The sequence below is a fragment of the Schistocerca nitens genome, chromosome 2 (assembly GCF_023898315.1).
Source record: "Schistocerca nitens isolate TAMUIC-IGC-003100 chromosome 2, iqSchNite1.1, whole genome shotgun sequence".
NCBI classification, from domain to species: Eukaryota; Metazoa; Arthropoda; class Insecta; order Orthoptera; family Acrididae; genus Schistocerca; species Schistocerca nitens.
In genome coordinates this window covers 629,736,261-629,751,187 of record NC_064615.1, presented here as the reverse complement: position 1 = coordinate 629,751,187, position 14,927 = coordinate 629,736,261, and the positions used below count along the sequence as shown (strand labels likewise).

At 39.3% G+C, this 14,927-nt stretch overlaps 1 protein-coding gene and 1 long non-coding RNA gene across 2 annotated transcripts in view; both read left to right on the top strand.

The window, feature by feature from the left end:
* LOC126236735 (ankyrin repeat domain-containing protein 6-like) overlaps nucleotides 1-14,927 on the top strand; it is a 726,845-nt gene that overhangs the window by 640,961 nt on the left and 70,957 nt on the right. The window contains exon 4 of the mRNA XM_049946266.1: nucleotides 12,736-12,834. Within this exon, the coding sequence (XP_049802223.1) occupies nucleotides 12,736-12,834 (99 nt within the window). The remainder of the gene's footprint in view (nucleotides 1-12,735; nucleotides 12,835-14,927) is intronic.
* LOC126236736 (uncharacterized) lies at nucleotides 4,732-5,958 on the top strand. Its single transcript, XR_007544975.1, has 3 exons — nucleotides 4,732-5,363; nucleotides 5,522-5,632; nucleotides 5,791-5,958. It is a non-coding gene; the product is annotated as an uncharacterized LOC126236736 (long non-coding RNA).

Below are 14,927 nucleotides of genomic sequence, written 5' to 3'. Positions count from 1 at the left end.
GCACTTCGGCGGTACGTCCACCCGGCCTCCCGCATGCCCACTATACGCCCTCGCTCAAAGTCCGTCAACTGCACATACGGTTCACGTCCACGCTGTCGCGGCATGCTACCAGTGTTAAAGACTGCGATGGAGCTCCGTATGCCACGGCAAACTGGCTGACACTGACGGCGGCGGTGCACAAATGCTGCGCAGCTAGCGCCATTCGACGGCCAACACCGCGGTTCCTGGTGTGTCCGCTGTGCCTTGCGTGTGATCATTGCTTGTACAGCCCTCTCGTAGTGTCCGGAGCAAGTATGGTGGGTCTGACACACCGGTGTCAATATGTTCTTTTTTCCATTTCCAGGAGTGTACTTTCGTATTAGTTCACACTTCTAAGATTGCGTTCACAGTGGCACCGGCAACGGTCGGGAGAAGCCGTCGCCAGAGGTCGCCCAATAACATCGGCCGGCAACTTCGCTACAATGGTCCGATCTCCTTCCTCAGTTTTTGGCCGGGTCAAGGAGGTTAGGCTAGATTAGGTTAAAATCTAGTATGTGTATGAAATAGGTTAGGTTTTAACCTCCGACAGTGGGATGGATACCACAATGCCTCTGTGCTCGGGCACGAGTGCTACAGTGCGGCTTTTACTGTTTAAAAATATGCCGAATGCCTGTAAATGAGCTACATTTGTCTCTGAAGGAATATGGCGAGCACGGTACGCTCTGCCTTGAGTTATTGGAATTAACAGGCAGATTTTACGAATATATTAGATGAAGGAAGAAACGTCCGGTTACATACTCGAGATGAATCGTAGTGACCTTCAAAAGCAAGACTACACACACTCTGTTTTGCTGAATTTATTTGACATTGTGCAGTTAACTTTCAATGACTGTCATTCAACATAAGTTGTGGAAGACAAAGTTTAGAACAGGATACGCTGACCACCTAGAGCACTGAAAGTATAATTATATAAACTACCATGAAACGGGGCTACTTAAGCCACTTTTCAACTTTAAACATCTGCCGTTCAAAATTTATTTACTTTAGAGAGCAACTGATTGAGTTAAAACAAGGATCTTTTACTCTATTTTATATTTACATATGACAAAATGTTCTGAAACACGTCTGTCTGAAGCTGTAAACTGAAAACGTCGTAAATTTAGTCATCCCGTAAAATGCGGTAACAAGGGCCAGTTGTTGGAAATTAATGTTTTGTTCACGTTAGGTGGGATTAGAGCAGCAAAAGCCGTATACTGTGCTAAATTAGACATACCAGTTGTTTGAAACACACATTATGATAAAAAATTGAAAACGATTACAATTTTATACTTCACATATCAAGTTTTTTTTGGAAAGGAAGCTCTACATTTTTATTACAATATTGGCTTAAAGTTTAGACTGTTTTCTAGCCAGCTGCCATACAGATTTTCTAGCTTAAAGGTGGTGTAAGGGGGAAGTAGGCTTCCATGAGCACTTCCTAAAAACATAATAGATTTACTTGACTTTGAGAGATCAATAAAGCGTTCAGTGTGGCGTGTCCCTCTTCTTACTGCAACGTTTTTTTGACCTGGGTCATCCGTTACATTTGTTTCACCATAGTTCACTATCATACATGGGTCAACGTTCATGAGTGAGACTGTGAGTTCATCAAACAATTGTTTACGGTTTCCTTGCTCACAGCTACTCTACTTCTCTTAATATTTTGGCACAACCGATTGTTAGGGGCACTATTGTGTCTCTTTATGAATCATTCGACAAAATCGATGCCTGCATGTTGTCCGTAAATCGTGGTTCATTTCTTCCACTTCGGCCATTATAGGTCTTGACAACCACCCTAATATCAAAGACATTAGTGGGAATTTCCGATCTCCAAGTCACCCTCACATATTCTGCCAACTGCTGTTGTTCTCCACTGGAGAATACAAACTTTGTTTGTTCCTCCTTTCACTAATGCAGTAAGTGCACACCTTGAAATGCCATACTTTTTACAAGGCTGCCTTAATGAATGGCCATTCTTCACCGCATGTAAAGCTATTTTTAATCTATCTTCGGTTTAATCTTTACACTTTATAGCTCTAACAAGCCTTTGATACTTTCAGACCATATTGTTTCCTAAAAGAAACGAAAATATGCCTGTTATTTCTTTTAAACTTGATACTGTATGGTATGAGATGAAAAAAGCCACTCTTTTATAGGTGGCTTATATTACCCCACAGTTGACACTACCTACTGTAAACTTTTCAGTATAAAAAAAAAAGTTTTGGAAAAATATGTTGTGAACCAGCAAAGAAGTTCAAGCATATTTGAGTTTATGCTGGGAAATGGTGGTATTAAGCTTCGTTGGTAAACACCAGCAAGCATAGTTTTGAAGGGTATAAAATTGTGCTAAAATTGATCTGGAACAGAAATAATTATCTGAACTTACCTTCAAATAATGAACACTTTTCAAAGATACAGAGATAATCTGTGCAATATTACTTACACAATAGCATCAACAAAAGCTCACAAAATAAAAACGGTGATGACAATGTTAGGATTCAAAGTTTATCTTGAAAAACAGCTTTTGTTACCCCACTGGATTAAGTAACGCCGTTTTACGGTACATTTGTAAACAGCTTCATGTAACAGTGTCACCAACCTAATGCCATAAAAACGCCAATAAGCAGTAATAATAATTTGTGGACAGCTAATGTCAACCTACCACGACCCAAATAGATTCACCATGGTATTGTAACTTTATAAGATACACCATTCTTCGCACTTGAACAAATTATTTTTTGAGGTCACAGATAATTTACACCTGAAATTTGCGATGATTTTGCTTACTTGTGGTTTCCAATAAACAAGCGATTTCAGTCCATAGATTCTGAACAATATCCCGATTACGATATTTATCAGCCTCAGGATATCGCAAACTCCTTCTTTGACTAAACTTATCAGTTTTTCAGTCCATGTTTCGTGTAGTGTCGGCCAATATGACTGAAGAAAACAAAGTGATTTGAATTTTACCAGTTGTCGTCCGAAGTTTGTACGTTCGGGAGACGAGACCGGCTATATTGTGACCACAAACGAAGCGCCATATTACAGCATAAAGAATCCTTGACGAACATCTTTGTCAAAGATTTCGCCTAACTTCTTGAACAAATGACATGAATGAAGTTAACGTGGTTATACTACTAGTTTCAACGAGAAACGTAATGCGAGAGTTTCTGACGAATTTCAGAGCGTATCTGTTTTTTAGCAATAGGATCAACATTCTGTCTTCTTTGAATTGTTGCTCTTCCGTTTTCAAATGTAATGTTGAAACTAGTGATGGGCTAAACTGCGATTTTCCGATATAAGTTATTTCTGTGAATGCTACTTTTCAGTATCTGTTATTCTTAACTGTGATTTGTCGCAGTTAAGAATCGCAGTTGAGGAATCCAGCTCTTGTATCCCTCCGCACTAGAGTTGGGCAACACGATTCTTTTTCCCGATTCGATTCCTACGATTCAATCTCACATTGCGAATCGATTCCTACGATTCGTTCACGATTCGTCTAGTTTGCGATGGCACGATTCTTGCGGAATGCAAAAAGTTCTACATCTTACTCATAGATGACAGGACATGTCTGAAATTGTCAATGGGGTTAGAATCGAACTGTGTCATAAGATATGCCAGAAGTGGTTTATTTATGAGTAAAAATGCACGTGACGTTACAAGTGTGATTCTCGATTTATACGTGTAATGCCTTAAGAAAGGTCACGTTTGATTTGATTGCATCTATTGTTTTATTTCAGTATGACAGGAAAGAGGAGTCGATTTGTGCGAAAGGTGGTGCAAAATTACGTGGTATGCCAGTTTGGTTGTGTGGCTTGAACGTATCTAACTGCAGATGTCTGTTTTGTAGTAACAAAATCTAGCAGTGAGGCAGACGTGGTTTGGCTCATATCATCCTGTTTTTCTGTGCTAAGATGTCTTTCCAAGTCCACATCATCCTTGTAATTCATAACGCAGCTGACAGCCCCCCCTCACAGCAAATTTAGCTTAACTTTCATTTCTTCTAAATACAAGGCATAGGTATTTTGCTTTTAATGTGTCTGAGAACTTGCCGCTGTCACTACTGTTTACGTGAGAAGACGACATACTTCTAAACAGTAGGATTCAATCGTATACAGCGACATTACTTTACTAAAATTTAATATGAATCTGAACACGATAACATTCGAAAACTCGAACTTGAAATTGCTAATTAAAAAGCTTTTGTTTAAAGATAAACTTAAAAATCAAAATCCGTATCTTAATATAAAATTTTATCCGAACTTTTAAAGCCGTTCCCAAGAAACAAGAAATTCGCGTTTTTATTTAAAAAATTCTTTTGTGTAAAATCGCGTGCTGTAAGGAAAGACACAAAGACAGATAATCATAAAAACCAAAACCTTAACTACATTCAATACGTACTAACAAAGTTTTACGAGATGGCGTTATAAAAACATGTGAAATAGCGTTTTTATAATATAAAATTGCGTTTTTACGAATGGAACTATGTAGGTGAACTTAAAAAGCAAAAACCAGTCTAAATACAAAATTTCATGCAAATCGTTAGGGCCGTTTTCGAGATACGCGAAATATAATACATAATCGTGTGTATAGAAGGTGTGTGTGTTTCGCATTGCATCTGCAATAAATAAGAGGTACGTATTTATTCATCATACTTGGATTTCTTGATTTTAATCGTTTGTCTTGGGAGCTGTGTACGCGCTGTGTATCGTTTCTGTCATCACTAGTTCGTGTACTACTCCGCAAACTAAGCTGACGCCGGCGAGGTGGCTGATGGTAGCGATAGTAAATGGGAAATGCCTTTACGCTCGTTCCCGTCAGCCACCGCCAACTGTCAGCTTGGTTTTCACGAGTAATATTACGGCCCAAGTGACCGCTTGGTTTTCACGAGTAATATTACGGCTCAACGAACTGTGTTTGTTCGTTCCGAGCTTCCTTTGTTCACACGCATGCTCCACATGACTGCCATCTGGCGGTCATAATCATTCGGCACGACTCGGCATGATTCGGAAGTTGCCTTCGAAAAATAGCGTACTAAGAATCGATGAATCGTTGGAACTTGGAATCGTCACGACTCGGAAACACGCAATCGTTCTTACGATTCTTTTGAACGACGATTCGTCCGTATCACGATTCGATTCTTACGATTCTTTATTTAGAGTCGTTCAAATGAACGACTCATTCACGAATCGCCACAACTCTACTCCGCACTCTACCACTGCGATATCTGCCACTTCTGCTACTTCCGCGATTTCTGTGACTGCTGGGATTTCTGCGACTCACCACTGTATGAAAAAGTTACATGTGTCCACACAGAAAATTGCATCTCAACAAACCTGTCATTGGTAAGTATGTTTTACGTTTGTTCTTCCGTTGGCTTTAATTTTGTATTAAAGAAACAACTGTGAAAATATTAATAGTGTAATTAATATGTAAGTAGCCATACAGTAGCGTAATAGTTCGTGTTTATAAAATGAATTCTAACATATTGTTATGTTCACAGGTACGCGAACTACATTTCAGTCACTCAGTAAAGTGATAACTCAAAATATCATTGTCAACAGATCTGGAGAAATTGCCACTGCGTCTTTAGACCGTTTTCGTCAGACGAGAGGTTAGTTTCTAAGTGTTTCGGTGGACTTAATTACTTAAGTGAGATCGTTCTTGCAAATGTGAAATATACCCCATTGAGTGGCTTTCGTTAGAGCAAATTTTAGCAATCTACTCTGTCAAGACAGCAATAATTGTTTAATAATCCTTGTGGTTTTGCAGACACAGTTCTGACTCTGATTACTGGTTGCTGTACGTATCTATCCACATCAAGGCTGTTGAGAGAGACTCGTGAAGATTCAAGACAGCTCTTAGAAGATTTTGCAGTTTAAAAGTGACATAATTGTGAAATAAGTGTGCAGATGAGTGATTAAACTGTCTTTTATTGAAGTTGTGCGATTTTAAAGGAATAATAAATGTTAAATACAGTGAGTGAATAATGAAAATCTCATTTTCCACATGTTTAAGCCGTCCTATACCCGTAATTTTCCGCCACTTATTTACTGGTAAACACTAGTTGGAGAATGACATGCCCCCCCCCCCCCCCCCTTTCTCAACAATCTTGGTGTGACACTGACCTGTAACATATCCCAAAGTCTACAATATGCATTTTGAGGCTGTTGATATGAAAGTGGGAAGCACAGATCTTCCATTTAAATCAGGAATAGCTTAAGTGCATTACTTGAAAGTAACACAGGAAAAGCTTACTTATGTAAGTGGTAGTAGTGTCGGCAAAAAGTTCTTGTGTGTGAAGTTGCCATGTAGAACACCAGGTGTAAAGCTTTTATCCCGAGTCTTGAACTGTGTCGGAACAAAAGTGAGACATTCATATGACCCAATAATACTGTTTTCATTTCACTACGCTTATACAGATGTCTGAGTTCCTCTGTGTTAACATCGCAAAGTCCTGTAGGCATGTGGAGTATTAAGCAAAACTGTCATTTTGGAAGCAGAATCAAACACATTTGTTACGTTACTTGATATTTTCAGGAGAAAAAGGCAATGTTGCTTCTTATTAATATAATACTTTCAGAGTCACAGCTGTGTTTGACCAACCATAACTGATGCAGAATGTGCATGTCGTCATATAATGTGAAGGGCTTATTTCAATAGTGGTACTAGTCCATTACCTCCACTTTTCTGTCTATAATGCTTCTGAAATTAATGATCCAAACAAACATAAATAAAGGTTCATCTCTAGCAAGAAGCCATATGCTTGAATATTTCTGGTATCTCAATTGCAGATTTTTCAGCGCTCATTTTACTTTACGGCTCTGTATCTCAAAATGAACAAAAATGGACTTGTACCACTAATGAAATAAGTCCTTCATATGCACACACAGCACACCGATCTCGTGAGGCACAAGGCTCTCATAACGAAGTACATACGTCGGTCAACAGATGGCACTAGGAAAAGAATAACTGCGCTTTTTAGTTGCTACTTGCGACTCTTAGTTGCGATTTGTCACAGAAATCGCAGTTTCTCGGTAGCGAATAGCGTAGTATGAACTTTGCTCAACAGATGGCAGTGCTAACTGCGCTTTTTAGTTGCTACTTGCGACTCTTAGTTGCGACTTGTCACGGAAACCGCAGTTGGACTCAATAGTGTATCGCAGAGATGGACGTAGTACGAACTTTGGCCAAAAGATGGCACTGTTAACCGCGCTTTCTAGTTGCTACTTGCGACTTGTCACGGAAATCGCAGTTGGACTCCATAGCGTACCGCAGAGATGGACGTAGTACGAACTTTGGCCAACAGATGCCACTGTTAACCGCGCTTTTTAGTTGCTACTTGCGACTCTTAGTTGCGACTTGTCACTGAAATCGCAGAAAGCAGTGCTAAATTCGACCAATAGATGGCTCATGTCTTTGAATGTGAAATACTACTTGCGACTGCTAACTGTGACTGAAATCGCAGTTAGATTATGTAAAGTTGCTACTGTGATATCTGTGACTTCTCAGTCACTGTGATTTCTAACAGATACGCGATTTCCTGCCCACCACTAGTTGAAACTATTTGTCCCCAGTTCCTGCATTGACAGGAGGGTTGTGCCATTGTCCAGGAACAAATAAATTATTTTTAATCTAAATTGGCACTTTCCATTGCCACAGCTGAAAATGTTCATTTCAAAGGACTGCATTGTCTCCAAAAAAGTTGCAATTTTTACAATGTTAATTGATGTGTCGGCAGCGGGGCCAACACCTTGTAAATAGAGGTGGCTTAAAAGGCACGCGAGACTAACGCAGACGGGCGTGAAGTACTGGAACAGGATACGTAATTAATGCTATGAAGAAAAGAACGGAGTTTCTCATATACTTATCTTTAATTTCTTCTTGTACACCTCTATGGTGAACACAAGTGAGACTCTAATTACAATCACTGTAAGGCTATTGGCGCCTTGCTAGTTCGTAGCCATTAACTTAGCTGAAGGCTATTCTGTCTCTCGGCTAATGAGAGAGAAAGGCTTCGTACGTCTAGTCGCTAGCTCTGTCGTCCGTACAACTGGGGTGAGTTCGAGTCAGTCTCTCGAGACCTGCCTTGTGGTGGCGCTAGGTTTGCGATCACACAGTGGCGACACGCGGGTCCGACATGCACTACAGGACCGCGGCCGATTTAAGCTACCACCTAGCAAGTGTGGTGTCTGGCTGTGACACCACATTAATAATTATCTGTCGTTCAAGCATCTGCACTTTTAACTAGCTCACAAAACGTTCACTTGCATCAGAGTGAGAATACCAGGAAAGCGATTCATTAACTGTACCAGATGAAAAATAGTGTGCATCAGAACTCTCAGAACCCTCTTGTGAGTCATAATTTACTGAAATGCCAGAGCCTTTCTTGTTTGTATTTCTTTTATCAGGGGAACTAAGCCGAATATCGCACCACTTTTTTGGTGTAATTTTGCTGTTATTACTTCTATTAAGTTGCTTTGTTAATTTTTTTAGTAAGCTGGTTATTGGTGTCCCTTTCCGAAGTAATTAAGTGAATATCTCATCTAATAAATAATTCAAAAATAAGAATCCACACCAAGTACATTTGGGCAGTTTGGAAAAAAGTATTCCTAATATAGCGCCAGGTGTCCTAATATCGCTCTGTGCTGTATTAGCGATACTAGCCCTAACAATTTTAAAATAGAATTAAGGAATGAAAATAAATTAACGGAATATTTTAGAATATTATTATATTTCATTACATGTACAATATTATAGTTTTGTCATGCAATTTCTCATAGAAAAATGTCATACACTTCATACAATACATTATACAATGTTGGAATTTATGCTTCCAAACAAAAATCACAAATAAAGCTTTTATGATCAGTAGCTCCAGAACATTCTTCATGACACCGCAATGGACATTTAGTACAAGTTATCCATTTTTGTCCCTGGGCCTGTCAGTCAACTAAGGACACTGGCAGTCATTTTCACTGTCTGCATCGTCTGTAGTCACTGTTAATGGTTTATCAGGATCTTCATCTGATTCTGAGGACCCGGGTTCGATTCCCGGCGGGGTCAGGGATTTTCTCTGCCTCGTGATGACTGGGTGTTGTGTGATGTCCTTAGGTTAGTTCGGTTTAAGTAGTTCTAAGTTCTAGGGGACTGATGACCATAGATGTTAAGTCCCATAGTGCTCAGATCCATTTGAACCATTTGATTCTGAGGATGTCTCTTATGTGGGACATTCCTTTTCTTAATTACAATAGTTTCCTTCTTATGCATGATTTTTCCTTTTTATGTTTTTCAGTGAGTTGATTACTTTTGTTTGATCTATCAGCAATAACAGTGTTTGCAACATTTTTGTTTGATTTTTTGGAAATGTATTCACTGAGCTTCATTTTATACGGTGTACTTGTCAGAACAGTTGCTGGGCAGCTTGGTCGTCCTCTTTTCTTCAAATGAACAGTTTGGTCTTTCAGTTATGGCAAAGGGCTTATATCTGTCGGAAAAACGTTGCAGTCATTTGCAGATGGTGAGGAAGTTTCACACCTGGCCTGTCCTCGAACAATGGGTGTACCACTCTTGTTTGCAGGTGGTTGGGAGCCACTAGGTCCAGGCTGGGGCTCAAGTAGTTCCAGTCTGATGCGACTTATTTCAGCTGGATATTTGTCAGGTTTTGGTGAATGACGGACAGAGTCTTGTGGGTCATCTTGTTGATGAGTGGACATGGTAGAGTCAGCCACTGAAAATTCATGGTCTTGGAAAATGTTTCTGTTCAGTGGATACAGTCCAGTTATTCTAAAACCATACGCTGCTGTAGCTACTGTGGCTGACTTTTCGTAAGGTTCAGCAAACAGCTTTGCAATCTGGAAATGACTCACCACTCTACCTATATGAGTTTTCAACCAGTTTTCTATTTCCTGTGCATAGTAAGTTTTCAGGGGAAACATAAATCTCTGTCAAGAGGTTGCATCTTATGAGAACAGTGAGGTGGTAAACTCACTATATGGTCACAGTTTTCCCTAGCTGACACAAGTAAGGGTAAGTTTCTTGTATGTGAATAGTGTGCATCTAAGACCAGGATCACGGGGTCTTCCTTGGTAGGTTTCACACTTTCTAAAACTGATCTTCAAACCATTTATGGAAACTTTCAGATTCTATCCATCCTGATTTACGGTAGACAGCCATGTTTCCATTCAATGCCCCGTCTAATAGCTCTGGCTTTTGATTTTTTCGTGGAAATACAAATAAAGGAAGTATAAAGTGTCGCACTCATGCAAGTAACAAGGGTTACTAACAATCCTCTCTCTGCTGAGGATACAGAGCCAACTTGGCATTTACCTTTCAATGCAATAACTTCAATTATCTTATGCTGTAGAACAGTCAGACCAGTCTCATTATAATTATAAAGTCTCTTAGGGTCAAAATTTATCTTTTCTAGATGGGGTTCATAAATGTCAAAAAAAACTGCTGAACATTTTCCCTGCTAAATCTTCTAATATGTTTCACTGATGTTTGTTGTGGTTTTCTTAAACTAAGCTCTGGGGTTCTGCTGAAAGGGCACGGCCGATTTCCTTCCCCATCCTTCCCTAATCCAATGAGACCGATGACCACGCTGTCTGGTCTCCTTCCCCAAACCAACCAACCAACCAACCTCATCACATACCTTTTAAACATCACAGAAGTTCTCCTGCTTAATGTGTGGGGCTAGCACTCCTGGAAGAGGTGGCTTACAAAACACTCGTTGACCTATACTTGAGTATTGCTCATCACTATGGGATCCGTACCAGGTCGGGTTGACAGAGGAGATAGAGAAGATCCAAAGAAGAGCGGCGCGTTTCGTCACAGGGTTTTTTGGTAAGCGTGATAGCACTACAGAGATGTTTAGCAAACTCAAGTGGCAGACTCTGCAAGAGAGGCGCTCTGCATCGTGATGTAGCTTGCTGTCCAGGTTTCGAGAGGGTGTGTTTCTGGATGAAGTATCGAATATATTGCTTCCCCCTACTTATACCTCCTGAGGAGATCACGAATGTAAAATTAGAGAGATTCGAGCATGCACGGAGGCTTTCCGGCAGTCATTCTTCCCATGAACCATACGCGACTGGAACAGGAAAGGGAGGTAATGACAGTGGCACGTGAAGTGCCCTCCGCCACACACCGTTGGGTGGCTTGCGGAGTATAAATGTAGATGTAGATGAAGAAAGGTTATTGCAGAGACATGTCTTAGCAACAGCCTGGCAGATTGTTTCCAGAATAAGTGGAGTATGCACTGATATGACACTTCCTAGAAGGAAGGTGTCAGGAAGTTTCATATAACGCATAAATTGCTGCAGAGTGAAAAAGTAATTCTGGCTAGTTGCAAGCAAGAAACTTTAGTTTTAAGTAATTTATTCGATGAAAAAAGAACTGTATGTCTGACACTCTTTACAACCTTGGTGTCAAAGGCTCTCCATTACCATAAATGAGTGCACAGCAAACAAATTATAGTGTGTGTAATAAATTATAATAATTTATTGTGTTACGTGGATAAGCAAATGATTTATTCAGAAGTGAGATTTCAGAAGCCACTGAGGAAATAAAATTGTAGTTAGGACACTTAATTCACACAATTGCCCTTAATGACTGTACCACACCGATATGATCTGCAACCATGTCATGTGACGAGAGCCTCCTGTCAGGTAGACTGTTCGCCGGGTGCAAGTCTCTCGATTTGATGCCACTTCAGTGACTTGCACGTCGATGGGGATGAAAATGATGATGATTAGGACAACACAACACCCAGTCAATGGGCACAGAAAATCTTTGATCCAGCCAGGTATCAAAGCCGGGCCCTTAGGACTGACATTCTGTCGCGCTGGCCACTCAGCTATCTGTGACTATGATCGTGTGTAAACAAAGAAATACATTCTGCAAACATTTTTCTCAAAAACATGTACATAGTATGGAAACATCAAAGTTTTAGGTTTCAGAGGTACAGGATGTAGATTCCACAGTACTCATAGGCCACACTTAAATGTGCTAGAGAAGTAACTTAAAGTGGAAAAAAATACACAATTAAAGTAGCAAGAAATGTAATGCATGGCATAATGCAATAAGGAGAATAAGTCCATCACTACATATCCTCCGTTCGCCAATACTGCCATGGACAAATTAAGTGTCCAGAAGGACTTAAGAGTCCAACAAGAGGTTGCAAATCTTTTTCCTATTAGTCCATTGTTTCAAACCCTTCCTTTGGGAAACATCAGTGAATGCTGTATGTAAGCAATGTTTCAACTGATATCAGTAATTACTTGCAGATTTATTTTCCTGACCAACATTCTTGAGCTGAACAGGACCATTCAAGCAGGGAAAGGAAAACCTGCACTATGTGCGAAGGGAAACTTTTCAGAAATGTTCCATTGGATGAACTTTGTCCAAAGCTTTTTCCCATGTAAGCTCTATCCTGAGTATTTATATACTTCTTAATGTTTACAGCCTCTTACTCTTAATTAAAATACAGAAAATGATTGCTTTGTAAATGGAGCATGAAGTTTGCTTTGAGTGTAAAGAACCCTGACTGTAAAAGATTTATATATGGAAAGGCTTCAGAGAGAGGGTGAGAAGGTGGATGACTGTGATTGTTGGTTGAATTGGGTTGCAGTGACTTTTTATTACAAATGTCTGGATGAACGCATGTTCCCTTAGCATAACAAACCAGATGACTGACTGACTAGCTAAGTTTTGTTTCAGAATGGCTGCAATGCCCTGCACTTGGCTGCATCAGCAGGCCATGCAGACACTGTGGCTGCTCTCCTGCTTGCTGGCTGCGATGTTAACATCCCAGATTCGGTATGTGCAGCACAAGTCTTGCTTCAGTGTTGTTTTATGCTCCTTCATCCATTAGTTAAAAGGAATTTATGACTGTTAATCAAAAAAAGGATATCATCATTCACACATTTATGTCATTATTCCCTTCTATTTATGCGTCACTAAAAACAGTTCTTCTTCTTCTTTTTATTTGTATTTTTATCATTAATAATATTACAGTTGCTGCTTTTATTCATTTTTATTATGTCTCTTCAATCTGGTGGAGACTAAAAAATGAAGTTTTAGCTGTACAATCACATCTACATGTCAGAAGCATTAAGAGAACTGTTAGAAAATTATAATTGCTGATATCTTCTGGGCAGCACCAATTACCTTCATTTACTTCTTATTGACATGCTACCATTTCTGCTCAGATTGTCTGCATTATCACGTGTCATAAGCTTCCAGGTTGTATCCACTTTTGATCAAAGTTGGAGACATTGCTCTCAGGATGTGTTCACATCAACAAACGACAACCCATTATCACGTGTCATAAGCTTCCAGGTTGTATCCACTTTTGATCAAAGTTGGAGACATTGCTCTCAGGATGTGTTCACATCAACAAACGACAACCCAGATATAATGTCCCCATGTTCAAGATTATTATTCCACAATATTACGTCCAAACCTTTGGTATCTGATAAATAGCCTTTGAGCTTACAGGAAGTTGAGATTTCTTATATGGAGTTGCCAAAATAAAACTGGCCTGAAAATTGTGCATCAAATACTAATCTTAACACTATATAATGGCTGTTCAGTGTAGTGACGAAGATTTTCTAATGCAGAATGGTGTGTGTTATAAGTATTTACATGCCAAGATGGGCTGAACCAAACACCATACAAAGAAATTAGAAACTGCGAACCCAAATGTTCCGACACCATTTCATTCAGGAGCAGAACTAAACATGTGTGAATTGGTCTGGAGGCATTAAATCATACACAACAGAACATTTTTAAGGACAAAGATATATAGGTCTGTATTGACAATGTTCTTACAAGACAATCTTAATTCTCACTTGTTCAGCTAAAAATAGTTGCAATTTTTCAGATTTTTCTGCAGGCAATATATTACTTGAAGAACATTTTCTCATGTTTGGATTCATTCTGGGTAGTTTTCTAATTATGTCTTTGCTGTAAGATTGTGTTGATACAAAATGTCAAAAACTGTTTGGGTCAGTTTTGGTTTGGTCACCCAATACTGTTATTACGAGCATTGAAATAGAGTTGCCTTATCCCATACACAGTTATTTGTTGGGGAAGTAATATCTTATTATTTCACACCTGCAGTTAGATATGATACATTGTCAGGTTACTGTTAATCAACATTTGATGTCATACCGCAATTTTCTAACTAATCATTCAAAATGTCAAACTTCTTCATTGTTAGACATTTTATCCAAAAATATCTGATTGTCAAACCGCTCCACTTTTCTTTTTAACAACCAGGACTTACTCACCACTTTCAAAATTTCAATATGTTATCAACATCTACAACAGTAGTAGCTGCCCTTCATGAAGTCCAAAGATTTGTCCCCAGCTCAGTGACTACGTACTTGTCATGATACATGAGTGGTAGGAATATCTAAAAGATAGAGGAGTCAATAGTGTGAATAATAATGCAGTTTCAAAACTGATATGCTGTTAACTCCAAGAGTAGGCAGTACACTGAATCAACTGTCATCTGAATATCACTACTGAATCAATGAACTATCGAAACCACCACAGCTCAACACTCTAAATTTGAGTGATCCAAACAAATTGTCTCTTTGACTGGCAATTTCCTTGTTAAATGTGATGAACATGGCCAACACTTAGTTATTAAAGACATAGCAACATATAGCAGCCTCACCAGAACATATATCTCAATCTGAGTAGTTTCAGATGGCTTGAATAAGTAATATTCTGGCCTTTGTGTGTTCTGCCTCTGGTAGTTACCTCTAATGATAGCAATGTAAAATCTAGAATGGCTGTCTGAAAGAACAACAAAACAAATTGTAAGATTTTGCTGTCTGAAGATGATTCAGAAAAGGACCAAGGTTGTCAGCTGTCACAGTAAATTAATCCACAATTCCTTT